The sequence below is a fragment of the Ornithodoros turicata genome, chromosome 2 (genome assembly GCF_037126465.1).
Source record: "Ornithodoros turicata isolate Travis chromosome 2, ASM3712646v1, whole genome shotgun sequence".
Classification (NCBI taxonomy): Eukaryota; Metazoa; Arthropoda; class Arachnida; order Ixodida; family Argasidae; genus Ornithodoros; species Ornithodoros turicata.
The window spans coordinates 68,623,150-68,641,614 of record NC_088202.1 but is presented as its reverse complement, the minus strand read 5'-3'; the positions used below and the strand labels follow the sequence as shown (position 1 = coordinate 68,641,614).

The following is an 18,465-nucleotide window of genomic DNA, read 5'->3' as shown; positions in this document are numbered from 1 at the left end:
GTAGTACACTTTATTTTTATGGTGCCTTTTCAAGGAATACTATTATACAGAGCTTCTCGCCCTTTTTTCTGCCTCGTGTAACCAATATCACAGAACTGTTGTTGCTACACCGAATGGAGTAACATAGTCGGCTCTAGTGCACGCTATGAGTGCGTCTTAAGACCTAAACTCCATTTCTGGAACGGCGACGTACTCCCTTTCTATGAAACTGTCTTCGCTTTCGTTGGCGTGTGAGATTTCACGCACCGCATAATTATCATTGTCGTATCTTTCATTTGGGAGGCTGGAGTACGTCGCAGATGGGGTCATTCTTGTTGGGCCCACCACTGGAAGTGAACCTTGGCTGGTCAGCTGGCTCTTGAACGCACTCTCCCTCGTTAGATGTATTGAGCTTGGCTGATCCTTGAACTTAACAGTACCTTGTGCAGGAATGGTACTAATCCTTCTGCTGGAACTAACGGACGCTCGTGAGCCCTGCACGGGAACTGAACTATGGTCCCTGAATGAACTCCTTGACGTTGCCATGTCATCTGTTGGAACTGCACTGTGCTTCCTGACAGGATTCATGGGCACCGCCGTGATTTGAGCGTGCCCTGCACTTCGTGTGCTTGTCGAACTCGCTGTCGTAACTGTGCCCTGCACGCGCACTGAGCCCGGATCCCTCTCGGGATTCCTGTAGACGTCCGTACTCTGTACATAGCCAGTTCCCATATCCGGAAATTTTACCGCAGGTTGCACAACATATTGTCGTGTTTTAGCGCTAGTGACGGTGTCCACGGATGCCATGCTGCCTGGCGGCTGAGGTTCCTGAGCGTGAATGTTTGCATCTTTCACATTACCCCCCGACACGAACGGTGGTTGAGTGAGTGGAACAGCTTGAGGCACGATAGGTTGGGTTGTAGATTGCCGACGGACGTCTGTTGCGCCAACAGCACTGGAATTAGGACTGCCTCCTAGGACTTTCATGCTCCTGCGAAAGTTATGAGTTCGTAATAAGAAAAACTGACACAGTGGGAGACGTTATACGGTCAAGAAGGATTACAGTAGAGAGTGTTCATACATAAGGTCACCGTGAGGCTACCGTATACCTATGGGAACCAGTGGCAGCGTGCTTGACTCACACGGTACTTCGGTACATCGAAAGCCACTTTATCAACGGGCTGCTAACACTCACTAGTAATTCAGACGAGAAGTTATTTCAGGCATGACAGCTCTCCTGTTTAAGAAATAAAACGGAAGTTAAGTATAAGTTTAAATACGGAACGGTATCGATTTACGAGGTCAATTAAAAACAAAATAGTATAGTTCATTTTTCGTGTCTTAGTACTTGTGTACTTTCCAGACTCATTCTTTGATCTGTTAAGATGATATACGCTATGCTAGACGTTGTATACGTTCACTGAGCGACCGAGTGTGCGGAAGTCATTTCCAGGGTGCGATATCGCGTTGCGATATAACGCGGTATCCTCGAGAGGGCAATAACGAAGAATCTTCCACACATGTCTTATAATAACACTGTCATTGTCGTTTGCGGCTACCTGAATTCTCGACTCTAACATTAAGCTTAGGTTTGAATTCTTGACACGTGAAACGCTTTTGTCCATGTATGATTGATATGACCTCGGAATGGAACATCTGATTTTTGTCTATACCGGATGTTTCACCAAGGTCCCCCGGATGAATAATTCGTAAACAGGTGGGCCATCGAAGAACTTTCTTTTAAATATCTTTGGGACATCGGCCATGAAACGAGTAGTGAGCGGCTCATTTTCATACGCTCACTGATTGGATAAACACCCTATCTCTTAAATTTTACTTCGCACGCTTCCGGGACAACCGTTTTACGTATCGATACCTTCAGCGAAAATATATATACTCGAAAAACTCGAAAGAAAAATTCGACACTTTTTCCATGAATTACTCAGTTTCAGGTCAGGTACATATTTCTTGAGCAGAGCAGTGCACCAATGGAGTTTTGGGGTCAGCTATCCGGTTGTAAATTTCGTGCTCATCTGATTGGTTTGTACACGAGGGTTACAGTAGATAGGGAACAGCCGCAAGACCACAAGAAACGCTTTCATGTTCTTTCTCCTTCTATACCCGCCCAGCACACAACCCAAGCAGCACAATGTACTGAGAGTCGAGTGCAATAGGGGTGGAAGGGTAGGTGGAAGGCCTTGAACAGACTCGTGAAGCTAAAGAACATTGATAAGACACATACCGTCCACCCCTATTGCACTTTTGACTATCGACTCTCAGTACATCCACCTCAGAGCATCCTATCGACTTTCACTACATTGTGCTGCTTGGGAACCCTCGCGGTGCATTCGTCGTCGTCCATGATAAGAGCACGCTATCTAACCTACGGAACGACAGAACCGCCAGCGCTGTTCACCAGGGGACCTTCGTGAAACGCACGGTATTCGCGTTTTGCGCGACCTGTAGGTGGCGCATCTTAACTCAAACATGGCGGACGTATCCAGGTTGTCACTTAGTTTCGATTTCGAGATTTCTGAACTGCAATGTTGATTCTCGATGGCGTTGAAGGCGAACGAGTATTAAACGCTGCTCTGCCAGGCGTAACCGAGCCAGGCGTAACCGAGTTGTCCAAAGATAAGACGGCGTGTTTGATCAACCACACTTCGTGAAGGTGAACTTCACGTTTACCGGTTGCGAGGCCGAAATAGCAAGCAGCGAGTGTCCTGTGCTGCAGGAATGTCAGAGACATGCAAGCACAGGATATCTGTGCTGATGCTCTCTTACGGATAAGTGTGTAGCGCGTGTACTAATGTATAGTTTAGAATTTACAGGGTAATGTTGCCACATCCGTTTGTCACTGGTGCGCGTGTTTTTGGGAAACCTTAACGAAACGTCGCATTCTTTCTGCATTCTTTCCAAAGTGATTTGACGCGCTGATTCAAATGCACAGTTACAAAACTGACTTAGTACACGTTTTCGCGCTATTCCTTGCGCTTTATTGCACGTAATGGCTACTCAAGTTTGAAAAAATATTGTTCTGTTTTGCATAGACTAGGTTTTGCTCCCCTTCCTGACGTGAGTTGCACCAAAGTGTGCTTCAGAAAAAAAAAAGAAAAAGAAACAGATCGTTCATCAGATATGTAGGCAGTGCCGCTCCAAGAGCTCTGCCATACACACATAAGCATTGCTGATGTAACAGGTTTGCTGATTTTGCGTCGCTCAATCCATCTCTTCCGAGGATGCATCAAAGTAGGCGGTATTCCATGTATGGAAAGAAGAAAACGTGGAAAGACAAACTGGCTGTCCCCCCGGCGCGCATAGTCGCATGGTGGCACAGAACAAAAGTCGTTTGGTTTTGCTTGCTGGTGGTTGTCTGCACTCTTCCTTCACCCATGATTTCAACAGCCAAATACAGGTTCAGCTGAGCGACCCATGCGAAAAGCAGCAAGTTCTCCGCAAGTGAACGCGGGATCGGCCGTGTGTAACTGGATCGGCTAGTCCCGAGTTGCACCGCTGTGCGGCGTCGATTTGGCGAAAAACGCGAATACAGGGTGGTTCACCTAACGTGGACAAAAAGTCGTAGTAAAAACTCTACTTGGCAGACCATTATGGCGTCAACGTATCTCGATGCAGATTTTGCCATTACTACTGAGCACTTTTAAAAACTAAGTATCGCAAAATTGAGTTTCCCCAAATTGATCTCACTTTTCACCACCACCACTTTCTTTTTTTTTTCAGACAGAGAGCGCCCGTCGACTCTGCCCCATGGCACTGCAAAAATGCATTCCCTGCTACGTTGGCAAAAGCTGGAAAAAAATTGGGAAAACCATCTTTCCGAGGCATGTAAACCAGGGTGTCGGAGCGAGCCGAAAACCGGAACCGAAAACCGAAAAAAAACCGCTATTTTGGTGCGAACCGGAACGGAATCGAAACCGTATACGTTTTTTTCGCTCAGGAGGGAAACCGAAAAATATATTTAACGATTTTCGGTCCAAGAAAAAACTTCGCCGGTTTGGACTACGAATAGGCGAGTGAAACAGACGTCTTGTGCTCTGAAGTCATGTCACGGATACTATACGAGGGTTACGGTTACGGTGGAATTATGTCGGTATACTATGACCCTTACGCTCCCTTTGTAATGGTTTATCGCGCACGCACACAGACTTAGAGGTACATGTGACTCTCTAGCAATGTGCCGTAGTGTTCGTTTTAATTTGATCCCCGCCAACTCTTCTCAACTAAACAGCAACCCAAGGGGGCTGCAGAACTGCTTCTTTATCGATAATGTCGCGCAACGCGTCCCTTGTTGGAGAACAGCTAAGGTGAATACCTTTACGTATACGCGAGGGCAAGCCCGTGCGAAGTGGCAACTCTTTTGTGGACAGGACACGAAGAAAATAAAACGGAGCCGTCGAGCGTGTTTGTGAGTGAAGGTGTCCCTCGATTTGCGTCCTACTCGTGCGGTGGTGCTTGCTGGCTAGACAGTAGCAACAGACATTCGGATGGGACGCGATCGCTCCAACCCAGCAAGAAAGTGCTTTACGTATGACATCACGACAAACAAGTCCGGTTGTAGCATGTGCTTCAAGAAAGGAGAAAGCCCATTTGGATAGACAGTAACCTACAGGAACCAGGAGCTACCAGTTTCCCAGCTGTCTATTAATATTAAATACCGGGTATGCGGAATAAACGGGTTTACATTTTGTAACATTGATTTTTTTTTGTGTGCGGAGATGAATATTCCTAGTAGAAGCGGAACCGGTTAAAAACCGGTATGAACCGTTATTCTTTTGCTCCGGAGCAGAACCGGTACCGGATCGTTTATGATGTAACCGGAACGAAAAACGTTTCGGTTCGACACCCTGATGTAAATTGTCGCACGAGCATGTTGCCCCTTCCTGAAACGGTCGCCCCTTCCTGTTTGCTTCTCGCTCTTCTTTTGGATAACTTTGCGTTGCAACCATGCTGGCGTCATCAGCAGAAGCTTGGAAAGGGAATGTCATAGGGCGATACATGCCTACTGTCATCGGTTCTTTAAAGGACAACGGAAGCGAAATTTGTCCATTGCAAAAAAGGGACCGAACAAGGTGTAAATATTATGTAAAATTATGGTACCACTAGTATTTTGCAAGTACGCTGTACGGATGGGCATATTTTTGATGATTACGAGCGCGCTGGGCCGCCCACCCGACACGATCGCCCATGGAGCGCGCCAACCATTGCGGGAAAATCTGAGGAGCGCGTGACGTCAAATATCTCTCGCGCTCCATGTGCGGCTGCCCGGTAAACGACACAACCACGGCGAATTCTGAATAACGCCTGAAGATGTTCGATACGGAGATCTCGTGAAAGTCTGAAGGCGATATGTCCTATGAGAGATGGGTTCGTACATGCTTCTTCGTCTCCGTTCTTTCCCCGTAGCGGGAATTAGACGTACGCCGAAACGCAAAACGAAAGTCAGGAACTCCAACAGGAGAGCCAACGTGCGTCACTTCCGTGGTCTGCTACGGCGGCGCGGCGACGCTCACCAGGGGCTCAGAGTGCTCCACGGCCGAATGTTATATCGCGATTGTGGAGGCATGTCAACTAATATACGCAAATCTAAGTCGAATTCCGGATTGTTTTGGTACACATCGCAATATGAAGCAAATAGCTTTGCAGCTTATTTTCGCTTCCGTCGTCCTTTAAGGGATCGGAGCGCGGCCACCAATTTGCGCGCCTGGAAAAGCCACTTTTCGCAATTTTTTTCGGCTATTACCATTGGAGCAGTGCATGTACCAGGGTGGTTCCATAAGTTTCCGGCACGACCAACTTTTAACAGTCATAGAGACGAAACAAGTGTGTCACTTTTCGACATAGTCACCCTTAACTTCGATACACTTTTGACACCTTTCAACCAGCCTTCCTATACCCTTGAAAAAATAGTCCGAAGTTTCGTCCGCAAAACGCTGGAAAACTGCCTCTTGCACCTCACTATCGTTTTGAAATCTCCGTCCTCTGAGATCCCTCTTCAAGTTTGACAACAGGAAGTAGTCACTCGGTGCCAAGTCTGGACTGTAGGGTGGGTGGTGGATTTCTTCGAAGCCGCACTCCTTCAGTGCAGCCTTGGCAACAGAAGCCGTGTGGACAGGGGCATTGTCCTGGAGCAACCGGACACCTCGACTCAACCTGCCGCGCCTGCTGTTCTCTTGACGGAGTTCTAAAAGCTCTTTGGCACAGACGACGCGCTGTTGCTTTTGAACTGACGAGAGAAGTCGTGGAACCCATCTCGCACTGACCTTTTTCATGTGAAGGCCCTCGCCGATGATGCGAAAAACAGTTGTTTTGGAAAGCTCCAGCCTTTCTGAAATTTCCTTCACCTTCAGACGCCTGTCGCTCAGCACTTCCTCCTCGACAAGAGACAAATTTTCTTGTGTCACCACTTCCACTGGACGACCATCGCGTGGATCATCTTCAATTGACTCTAGCCCCAGTCGAAACTGCTTAGCCCAGTCTTTTACCGTTGTGTACGACGGAGAGGCTTCCCTTTACACGTTGTCCAGTCGAGCTTTAATTTCTTTAGGCGAAAGTCCCTCTTTTGTCAAGAATTTTATCACAGCGCGGTACTCGATTTTTTCCATTTTAACTGAAGAGTGCACCCTGGCTGTTTGAAATGCCGCTCTCCAACCGACAAAAGCATGGAGAGGATTGAGGGTGGTGCTCCGACCCTCCAACAGATGGCGCCACGCGTCCTTAATCGCATTTTCAAATTCGCGCGCATTTTCTACCTCGGGCCGGAAACTTATGGAACCACCCTCGTATGTTGCAATAGAATAGGGGTAAATCAGGCATGTGCTTTCTGTTTCCATCCCAAAGATGGGAAGCTGATTTGGCAAATTTCGCAGTTCAATTGAGAAAATTCAGATTGTCGTAAATTAAATTTGATGAAAGTGAGGGAGATGTAGTAGCGAAATCTTCCCCAGACAACTACAGGTTTTACCGTCCATTTTAGAACAAGTGCCATCTAAATTAGCCCACGTGCCATCTGAAATAATCCAAGCGCCATTCAATTTAATCTGGGCGCCATCTCAAAAAATCCAGACGCTATTCAATTTAATCCCTGTCCTATCTGAATTAATCCATGGTGCTTTAAGCACTATAACCGTATATTCACACGAAGCACATCCCCGCAGAATATTCTACAGACATGTAGCGGAAGGAAAAGAAGAAACCTGCTGAGAGGAAGTTCTGCTACGTCTTATGCTGAGCGTTTGCACGGCACCAAGATATCGGGAGTTGGAGCGGAAGCATAGCAGACGACACCAGTGGTCCTGTCGTCTGCGAAGGAATATATCTTTCAACTCTGCAAGACGAGCTCTGAGAGTTCTGACGCACATGGAAAGATATCACGCACATCCTGCACTTGGTCACAAGAAATTCCGTAGCAGACGACAGGACCAATGGTGTCGTCTGGTATGTGAGCCATGCATTTCGTGCTCTTCTAACCGCGTTGAATGTCCTGCTGAGTCAGAAGACATTTTGTAACAGACGAAAGTGGTCTCGTCTATGAGTCATGCTTTTACGCGCTCTTCTAACTGCGCTGAATATCCTGCAGTTCAGTCAGAAGATATTCCATAGCAGACGACAGCACCAGAGGCGTTGTCTGCGATAATCCCACTCCAACTCCCAGTATCTCAGCGTAGTGAGAATGTTCAACATAAGACACGGCACAACTTTAGTCCCATCAGCAGTTTTTGTTATTTTCCTTCCACTACAATACTTTACGCATAATAATCATCATCATAATGAACAGTTATTGTGCTTAAAAACACCATGGATTAATTGATATGGCACCTGGACTAAATTCAATAGCATCTGGACTTGTTCAGATGGCGCACGGATTAAACTATATGGCGCTTGGATTATTTCGTATGGTACCTGGACTAAAATGGGTGGGAAAACCTGTAGTTGACCGCATAATGTTCAGACAAGCAGATTTCTTACTACGCTTGTTCTTTCTTCATTTTTTTTTTTCACGATAGCTGAAACATATCATCCAAGACGCAGATGATGGTTTGCATCGTGGCTTTCACAGATAATAATACATACGGTTAAAAGTGAAAGCTGGTATAGATTCCTCTCGTAAGGGCTTGAGTAATGAACGGCTTGTCAGTTGCGAAGTTATCTTCAGAAAAGAGTAACATAGTGTGCAGTAGAGATGGGCAAACCGAATCCGCGAATCCTAGACACGGACTCGAGATTTTGGAATACGAATTCCGGTGCCCAAAACGGCGAATCGAATCTTTCTTTCGAATCCACCAACCACGTTTGTTTGTTTGTTTTTAAAATTGGTGCTCCGGATTCCGGCGAAAGCCTGATTAGCTTTCAAATTGACTAAAAATATCCAGATTTGTGGAAGCTCTCTAAAAGTTCCTGATCTCACTTCCTTCGATAGTAATGTGTGAAAGCCTATTCAGCACATCGGGTGTCACAGCTGATTAAAAACGCAGTAGGCTGGACCTTGAGCGAGTGAGAATGCTGAATTTTTGAACAAAAATCTGCATTAATTTAGAACTTTCAGCTGTGTTTCCTTGTTTGTTTGTTTACATTGCTCTGGACAGTTCAGTTCTGGAAGTAACTCTTACATTATAACCTTAAAAGTAACATGGCTTTCCTTTTGATCGTGTCTTAGTTTTATGGAAATAATTCATACTCGATGAGCAACATGTTAAATAAATTACACTGAAGAAGAAGTATACGTCTATATTTTCTCCTGAAATTGAACTATTATTTAACTTGTTTTTCACTAAACAAAGATATCAAATTCTGCTTTAAAATACATTGAAGCAGAAGTGTTTTTCCCCTGGCATTTTAAACTCTTTTAAAGGAAGGATTCGAAAGATTCGAGATCCGTACGATTCGTGGATTCGCAGAACCTTCCTTGGATTCGGATTCAGATTTGGGAAATTCTGGATTCGTCCCATCTCTAGTATGCAGTGTATGGGCTATGTGACGTCGTCTGTTTCATCGGCACGGAAACAAAACACACTCGAACTAAAGATTTCATCATACTGCGCTGTCTTGCTAATGATTTGTTTCGCTTCCCTTTCCGTTGTTCGTACAAGTCGCGTTGTCTACGAAACATCCTCTATCTATCATAACCATTCTTGCGAACCGAAATAAAACGCAAGTTGTTCACTTTTTCGCAGACCTTTGGTTGAGTAACGTGTTGGCAAAGTGAGCAGGAAAGGTGTGGGTCTACTTTAAAGTTCAGCCGATGAGCAACTACAAATCGAAGGAATAGTTGCGTTACTCGCAGTTCACCGGCGGCAAGAGAAAATATTCAGGGCTTTTCGCAGCCCAAGTGCGAAGAAGTAACAGGGATAGCTGTATCGTGCTCTCGCAATAAAGACGAGATTAGGCTCACGGTTGTATTGTTCAGGCCCATGTAGACATGTTTTTTTTTTGTTGTTGTTGTTGTTGTTCCACGCATTCCGCCGTGAAGAGTTAGCGGGTGTTGCGCGTGTGCGGGTGCCACGTCGGTGCGAAATAATAGCCTGGCAAACGGCACAGACATGCCCAAAGGCGTTCTTCAAAAACACCTGTGCAAAATCTGTGTCGGCCAGTGCAAACGAATGCGCACCAGTTTCAGGTGGACACGTCTGGGACAGTTTATGTCTCTTGGCCTCGGCATCGCGTTCCCTAACTTTCCGCTCTTCTCGCCTTCTTCTCATCGCACCTGACTGCTGGGTCATGTTGTCGTCATGCAGCCAGTGCGCGTCTGGTAGCTTCTTCCCTCGGTGTGCTATACCGTTTGCGTCAGCGGCGGGTCGAGCCCACCACTCAATATATGCATCATAGAACTCTCATAATAACTCGAAACCAAGCCAGCGAAGGGGCGCATCTCAACATGAGAGCCGTCAGGATCGATGCGGTAGGCTTGGCGTGTTACGAACGGTCTCTCCTACGAGTTCCGTGCGCCGTTCTTTCATGTCGCAGCACGAGGTTTAAACCGTACGATACTCGTTTCCTACGGAATGCAAGCGCACAGATGATGGCAGACAAAACAACACACTTCGCACACGGCATGGCACACGGAGCCAAGCGGCAGCGGAAGCGACTTGCATTCGATTGGATACCAATGCGCCGTCCGCGCCTAGTCTTCACACGTCGAAAGGCCGTGGCCGAATCCGGCTGGAACCAGAGTCTCGATCACGGCGCATCCCGGACTTGGACATTGGACACTGCTCTCCCCTATCACTCTCTCTCCCAGCATCTCTCCTTTTGATTTCTATGATCTGCACAAGCCATACGCACTCTTCCCGCCAAATCACGCCAAATAGCGTGTGTTACACTGACGGCGTTTGTACTCCGCACGGCTGCCATTTTTTTGGCAAGGACGCGACTTTTGTCAACGACGAAGCGTGGCACCTACGTCTTTTCATGTGCTAGCTCCGATTTGCTGCTGCGCCAACCAATGGAGCGCCGAGTAAGAAGTCAGGACCTACACCGTCCTAGACAAGCAAGTTCCGTCATACAACTATCGTTGTAAACAGAAGAAAAAATGATTTCACACAGCGGAAGACCAAGAGCGAAAACACAACACACCAGACAGGAACGCACTCGAACGGACAAGAACTATTCAGTGAGCGGGCATGTTCACGCAGCTGCTGATAAATGCAACGACCGGTCTGGCCCATACGTACAGCGGTGCAAGATAGGTTCCTCATACACAACATTTCCGGTGCACAGCTTGACCCCCTAGGTGAGCACCATGACAGTCTTAGAATCTCAGGTGTCTTCCGCATCTTTGGTAAACTTGCTCGACTGACCAAAAAGGAAAAACAACGTCGCTTCCTCACCTTGGAACGTTAAACATCGTGACAAATTCAAAGTGCGCACCAGAAACGCCCCTTATGAGGTGCTTATGTGTCCTGCAATGTTGTACACTATGGAGATCATTCTTGTCTCTTCTGCGGAAGGGTCTGCCAGCGTGAACTTCACGCGCGCTTAAGTGATTCAGGCGAGAGAGTGACGAGATGCAGAGAGAAGTTAGGAAGGTATTTAAAGAAACTAGAAAGTGCACTTTTAGGTTATCCTGAATTTCGGGAGAGCGAGGGGTGGGTCGTGTGGGCGTGAAAGTTCATATACACATGTAAGCTAATCAACCTTTCGTTGTTCTTTATTAAACGTGCCTTGATGCGTCTTCCCCTGCGGTGCGGTGGAGGGTCGTTGCCTCGAGTGCTGGTATAATTCTGTATGTATAATGTATGTGGGAATTTGTGAAAACATGTTTCATTTAAAGAGCTGCGAAGAATGCACGACACTAATTTGTGAATATCGTCCTATATTTTCCTGGTGTACCATGCAAAGTTTATGAAGTTTGTCGTTGGTTTTCAGTTAATACAATGTGCTTTTTGTTGTGTAATGCGGTCGTTGCATTAATCAGTGGATGCGTAAACATGCCCGTTTGCTCGAGAGTTCAACCATGTTACATATAAAGTGTCGTATGTCAGTTTGTGGATGTCATGTGCACTTTAAACGTACTACCATCAGCGGACACTACAAACCCCATCGTGAGCGTGAAATTGTCGAGGCCTTGCGGACCTGTTAAAAAGGGCGAAACGTGGGCTAGTCAACCCACTGTTGTTCTTTCAAGAGAGTATAGCTAGGTCTAGGGCTCTCGACATCGTGATTGTCCCTTTCTTCTCTTGACTCAGTTTGGACCTCTGGTACGTTTTTCATTTGTTAGTTCGAGCGCGTCCCTGACTAGTGCGGTACGTTTTCGTTGGTCGTCTCCCACTATGGTCGACAACCAACCAGCCCAACTTTCTTTTCACGATTCTCATAACGGCTTTTCTTTCTTTTAACGACAACGTCTTTTCACGATTCAATTTAATGGATTGCTTTAATTATGAACACAAAGCACCTTCTGCTCCAGAACGTACCCTGCGTTTTCAGCTTCCTGAGCTTCAAAATCATTACGTTTAGGAAAGAGCCAGGTCTGAAAAAAGCGATACGGAATCGAATTCAAAGTTTGCATTTAGTGGAATCTTCACTGGACACTTCATCCAGAACCAGACATAATACTCACGATTATTGCATGTATGTGTGCTTTTAGCTACGATTTCAACAGCCCGGCAATTATTACGATACCAGTCCGGCCCTGGCCGGCTATTATGTCGAGACGTATAACATGCAGAAAAAAGCAAGACTTACAAACACAGTACACGTAGTTGTTGTTATAGTAGTTCCTCTTTGACTACATTACTACGTCAGAAGGGCGTCCCATCCAATTTACGCTACATTAACCAATCTGTCTCACGTATACAGTAGAAAGATACAAACTGACAAAAAAAGAGAAAAAAAGAAATAAACTGTAAGAAGCGTTTTCGTATGTCAGAGAGGTGTTTTTTTTTTTAATCTCAAAATATAGTTTGAGTACATTTGCACGAAACGTGATTGATCCTATAGGCTTGTCTGGCGGCATACTGCGGTGCCGCAGGGTAGGACTTCGAATAGTTCACCGATCACCTGGGGTTCGTTAACGGGTCGCGTCAGGTACATTCCGGTTAAAGTTGCAACATATAGACTCGATAGGATGCCTCTCGAGGCAGGAGAGGATAACCTTGTCTTCCGTTTTTATCGAGCCGGTGTGTTGCAACAGATAATTGAACCTCTGTATGCAACAAGGGGATAAGTCGAATTATCCCCTTTTTAGTGTTTTTATTGCAATGACATCTACATAAGATTATCTACCAGCCAAAGAAAATTTAGGACCGTATTGCAATTTATTGACTTGCTACAGGTGCAAACGGGAAATGCATGTGTGTCAATGGGATGAACAGCCAGATCAGACACCTTTTCTACACATGCGTACAAATCGTGTAGCTTAAATTTTTCTTGCGCGCAGAAATCAACTTGGACTTCCACTCGAAAAACATGTTCTTCCTACCTCACTTGACAGTGTCAGCAGTGCTACTGAGCATTGTAATCGGTAAAACATGCGCACTATTCTAATAAGTCATGTTTTGCTGGCTATACAGAACCTTATTTTCAAGATTGTGCTCGTTTAGCAGCACGATAACCACGATCTAGGCTGCTCCACTGCACAAAGGTAACTTCGGCCATCCTGCCGTCACCATGAAAGTCCGACTCGTGAAAAGTGTTTTTTCCTGCACGAAAGCCCTGTGCGTGCGGTGTTATATAGAAAAAAAGGAATATGTCATGCTCCTGGATTTTATTCAATTTCTGCTAAATCACACGCCCAGAAACGACGCTAATGGGAAATGCATGTAGAGTAGACATACGCATACATGTTACAGATTTTGAATTTGCGTTGTTCGAGGGAACTTATCTGCAATTACTTTACCAAATATTCACGCGCAGTTTTCTCGGTTTGGCACTTTTCTACTTATCCCCTTATTGCATACAGAGGCTCAATTGGAGCACCTGTCAGGCCTACGTCCACGCTTTTTCCAGTTTCCTCTGCAACCTTTCCAATGTAAGCAAATGAAGGATCGTTCACGCTGTATATAAGGATAATTTGTTATGCATTGTTGCTCCAGAAAATGTTGCTCGAAGTTCATTTGACCGACAGTGTGAAGATTACACTATTGGATTTACTTACATTCTTCTGAAGGCGTCAAATCCTGCCACTGCCATGCTTTTCCTGCGATTCCCCATGCTGAAATGAGCCACATCTTAACCGCGTGAACGGACTAAATAGAAGAGTCCAGCTTATGTGCATTTCGTTATTAAACAGCACAGACATCATAAGCACTGTAACCGTACCGCTTTCGGACACGCATTTCCCATGCACCGCATACAAAAGGTATCAAAATAAAGTTGTTGATTAGCAATGAAGTTTAGCAACCAAGGTCAAAATTTGTCGAAAGATGTGTACGTAACTTGCATTCTGCGACACAGACGAATGAATGGCTATGAATGAATGGCGTGCTGAATAACTGAGCTCCGCTTCGACAGGAAGATGGATTGAGGAAGGAGCGAAATAGTGCACTAGTTATTCGGAGGGGAGGGGGATCAGCGCAGGGGACGTTTTAAGAAAATGCTGTAACGCTGAACGCGTGAAGTGGAGCTAACTTTTAGGAGTCTTCCCGTTGCACATACTGGCAATGTGACCTGTCTTTCCGTAAGCACGACCTTCTGCGTCTTTGGAACGACAGACATTGGCTGTGTGATTTGTGTTCCCACACTTGAAACACCGAACTGTTTGGGACACTTTCCTTGGATTTTGGTTACGGCCGACGCTGTAGGTCCAACTGGGGTGCTACGTACGCGTCAGTCGTGTGATACGGCGTTCAAAGCCAGAATACTTCCGAGACGCTTGTTGTGGTACGCTCCTTCGTCGTGTTCGTTAATTCCCACCCACGGCAAAATCTGTTTGATCTATCCTATACCCATATCAGCTAAGTGTGTGGTCGAACGGCTCACCGGTGATGCAGCGCGGAGTTCGGGGTTGTGCTCAAGCGTCACAAACGCGTCAAGCGGAGCTAATACGTGTGCTATTACCTCAAACGTCGTATTCGGTCGAATTTGTCCTGTTCGCTGCTGGAGGCTTCGCCTTCTTCCTTCCCCGTCGCTGATGGGATGACTGTGGGCCTTTCTTGAGGTTCCTGCCCTTCTCCCCTGGAGTGAAAATCAATTTCAGTCGGACACTACCAAAAATGTCGCGGAAAGTGTTCTGGCCGACACTTTATGCACGGATTTGTATTGTTTGGCTATGTTCACGTTGTGATTTAATTCCACGTCATTTAAGATGGTTTCTCACCACTACCTTGAGATGCACGAGAATAAATGAGAAATATAGTAACACAAATATATACACTGGGACGAGATTTACCTCATTAAAAACATGGTGCTTGTTTGTCTCTCCGGTTGTGCTTCGGTAAACTTAGCTGGCAAAACTGCATATGCTACTGGCACTTTGTCCCGTGTCCTACTTCTGCTCGCTATGAAGTAGAACACACTATCCTGCCTGAACATTACACACTGCAATCACGGTCTAGTTTTGCTTATTATAGCTGTGCTATATAGCGTGTATATCTCACGCAGAGCGCTTGCATCAGGTGTCTTTTTTTGCGCCAGAAAACATCAAACCAATCGGTCAATGATATGGCAATCACCTTGCCAAACAAAAGTGGCCCCTAACCTTCTCACATGATAAGCGCCATAATTGTTTTTCTTGCAGATACATAAGAGCACATTCGAGTAAGACGATTATTGGAATGCGTCATAACTGTGTTATGTGTTCGCTTGGGAACATTTTTGTAGTGGAAAACCCAATCCTTGCCCAGAAGTATAATAGTCTGTGATCACAATAACGGCCGCTGTCGTCCTGAGGCTTTAATATTTCCTCTCGGGGTCGATGGATTTTCTACCTTTGCACGTATCCTTGCGCATTTCTTCGTGTGATTCTCGCGCAGGTACGAGAAACAATGGAGCGCAAGAGCATCATAGCGCAGAGTTGCAGGTCATGTGAAACGTCAAGGAGAAGACCAGGTGTGGCCAGCTGCTCGAGTGCACATGAACCAGCAATACCACATACAGGGTGTTTTGTTATACGTCGCAAAAGGCCATGAGGGCAGCGAGGATGTCCTCGGTGGGGTGAGTTTTACGGCTAGGCGGATATCGTCGGCGACCTGCGGTACCAATGCTCTAAGCCAGAGCGCTCCGTGCTGGAGGAGGAAAGAAGATGGAAGAAAGAAACAACTGCCGAAGCTGTTGGTTGTCAGAGTGCTCCGTTTTGACCAGACGAAGATAGAGCGCGCACTCTAGAGCGATCTGTGGCTGCCAGTTGAAGATGCCATAAGAGAGTTCATACCCACTCAGGGAGTGAGATGACCTTCGCCATCAGCGGCTTGTCTGGGCTAGAAAGCAGTTGATCTGGCAAGGAGATCAGCACCTACACTCTTAGAAATGAACTTCACCGCATAGCACGCTCTTAGCCAAACGTCATCTCAATGACATCGTTATCTGGCCTGATTTGTTGAAAACGGGAGGCGTACGCCTTTTTTTGTGACACTTATGCTGTTCATAATTGTCACAAAAAAGTCGTACGCCTCCCGTTTTCAACAAATAGAGCCAGATAACGATATCATTCGAGATGACGGTTGGCTAAGAGCGTGCTATGCGGTGAAGTTCATTTTTAAGAGTGTACTACAATCGTCTCCATCGTTCCAACGCACGTGGCCCTTCGACGTGGAAGCTATTCCCTGCAAGGTCGACCTATAGGGGGCGACACTGTCACCTTTCTAGTGTAGATAACACGTGGGCCGGTGTTCGGAGTTGATGGTTCTTTTTTCCGTAATTCTTGTGTATATTCACCGGAAGATCACTTGTGCCGCGATGGCACGATACTGTTCGGTTCCCCAATGCTCCACCAACTGCACTGAATGCGCGACTGCACTGCGTGTAAAAGCAGACGACGCGTTCACAAAACAGTAGTAGTTCATTCTCCGCAGCGCACCGATACAGCTCTATCTCGGAGCGAATCTCGACATGCAACGCGAGGAAAGCGAAACGCGGGCTACAAAGCTATGAGACGGGTGACGAGAAGTGCCTCTGTGTAATCTATATCTTGATTCGCTTCGTAGAAACGGAAGGAGGATGATAGCTGTTTCGGCCATCGCAATCTTACCTTTATTCTAATACGTCGCTGTACATGAGCTACATGGTCATAGTGAAGTGGTAACTACACCTGCTCAATATCCCGCATTTCACTTCTGCTACAGGAGGCATTCGGCTGCCACTTGTCGCGTAAACTGGCTGCCATATAGGACAAGTACAGACCGTTGTGTGTTCGTACATAGTCCTCCGAAACAAGGGAAAGGGTGCAGGCTAGTTGGTGTAGTTCCAAGAGGAAGACCGAGAGACACCGACACGGAACTTACGTGCGTCGCCTTCTGTGTCCGTGTCTCTCGGTCATCTTCATGGATGGCGGTCTCCGCATTGCAGAAAAATGTGTGCTGGCACGGCCAAGCACGGTGCTTCTTAATGCAGTCGGACCTGTACGGATAACTAATAGGAACCATGAAAGGTGGGAAATCCAGCAAACCGGTGAAAGAACCTTAAAAGAGCAGTGCAGTGCAAAAATGTCCCCTCGCATAACGAAAGATGTCGCTCCCATGACGCGAACACGGAAGGGACACGATTCGTTCGTCGCGCCTTTTTGGCGATTATAAGCGAAAGATACAGCCAATGTACTCTTCCCTCTACCCCCCTTTCTCACGAAGTTCGACACTGAGTAGAGAAGACCTCTGATTGGTCTCCTCGAACGATCTCCCCGGGAAATTGTTCGACGAAACCAATCAGAGGCTTTCTCTCCGCAGTGCCGAGCTTCTCCCGCGATGTCTGGAGAAATCGTTTGCGGAAACCAGTGAGACCGCGCTCCGCATTGTCGGCCTTCTTAAAGGTTGGTCCTCACTGGTGCGGCTATGAAAACGTGAAAGGCTATGGAAAACGTAAATTGCAGGTTATTTCGTTCGCGAATCGCGGAAGACGCAACGGATGACTCTACTTCCTTTTGGGCAGGTGTCAACGTAACGCCATCTTCAATTCTACGAAAAGGAATTGTTACACTTCGAAGGATTGTTATAGTAGTATCCAACATGGCCAAAAACTGCTGCCAGCTTGTAAAGCAGTGTATGAAAATCATTCCCGTAAAATATTTCTGCTCAAAGTTTTTTTTTTCTCTGCGACGCAAATTCATTTACAAAATCGTTGTCGCGGCGAGAGGTTCGAGCACTCGAACTGTAGGCCACACCCCTCTGTGTGACGTCCGGGACTGAGAGCCCTCCCATTCGTTGGTAGAAAAAATGGTCTGCTACGAGCGGCTATGAGCATGGCGAGCAGTTCCTTGTTGACTGTTATTCATTATGTCATGTTTTCTGAAAAACAAGGCATACATGCAGCCCGACAAAATAGCATTACGATCACAAGAGCAATTTTCGTGGCTTCTGTGCAATCCTTCGTCGCGCATCTCCAACTGGGGAGCGAGGTACACGTCAGTAGAGTGATGCGGCGTTCAATGCGAGAATACTTCCGAGGCGTTTGCCGTGGTGCGTCTCTCCGTCGTGCTCATTAATTCCCAGTCACAGCAAAATGTGTTTGATCTACCCTGTCACCATATCATCTAAGTGTGTGGCCGTACAGCTCACCGGTGATGCAACACAGAGCTCACGCTTGCGTGAATGAGAAAGCCAATGCCTGATTGCAGCTTGCACAAGGTTCCGCGGAACCGAGCCAGGAAGAAGCAAGACGTTCACTTTAATCAACGCCAGGATACCAAGAAGCCTAACACAAACATTTCAATATGCTGTCTGCACTTCAGCGAGAGCAATTGTCAATCACTACCGAGCGGTTTTGTCGTACGTCGACGATGGAACAGCACAGATATTGTCCCGCTCGGTCGACATGACGATGCAGCTACCGCACAAACACCTAGCAAAGACATCACCTTCCACTTCGACTCATACGTCGATGTCC

General features: G+C 46.5%; 1 protein-coding gene across 5 annotated transcripts in view; it reads right to left on the bottom strand.

The window, feature by feature from the left end:
- Positions 1–18,465, bottom strand: part of LOC135385524 (uncharacterized) — a 123,750-nt gene continuing 105,285 nt past the window's right edge. For all 5 annotated transcript variants that reach the window (XM_064614878.1, XM_064614881.1, XM_064614880.1 and 2 more), the window contains 3 exons: positions 14,491–14,607; positions 13,589–13,645; positions 1–970 (listed from right to left, as the gene is read on the bottom strand). In XM_064614878.1, coding sequence (XP_064470948.1) covers positions 157–970; positions 13,589–13,645; positions 14,491–14,607 — 988 coding nt within the window. In that variant the 3' untranslated portion in view covers positions 1–156. The remainder of the gene's footprint in view (positions 971–13,588; positions 13,646–14,490; positions 14,608–18,465) is intronic.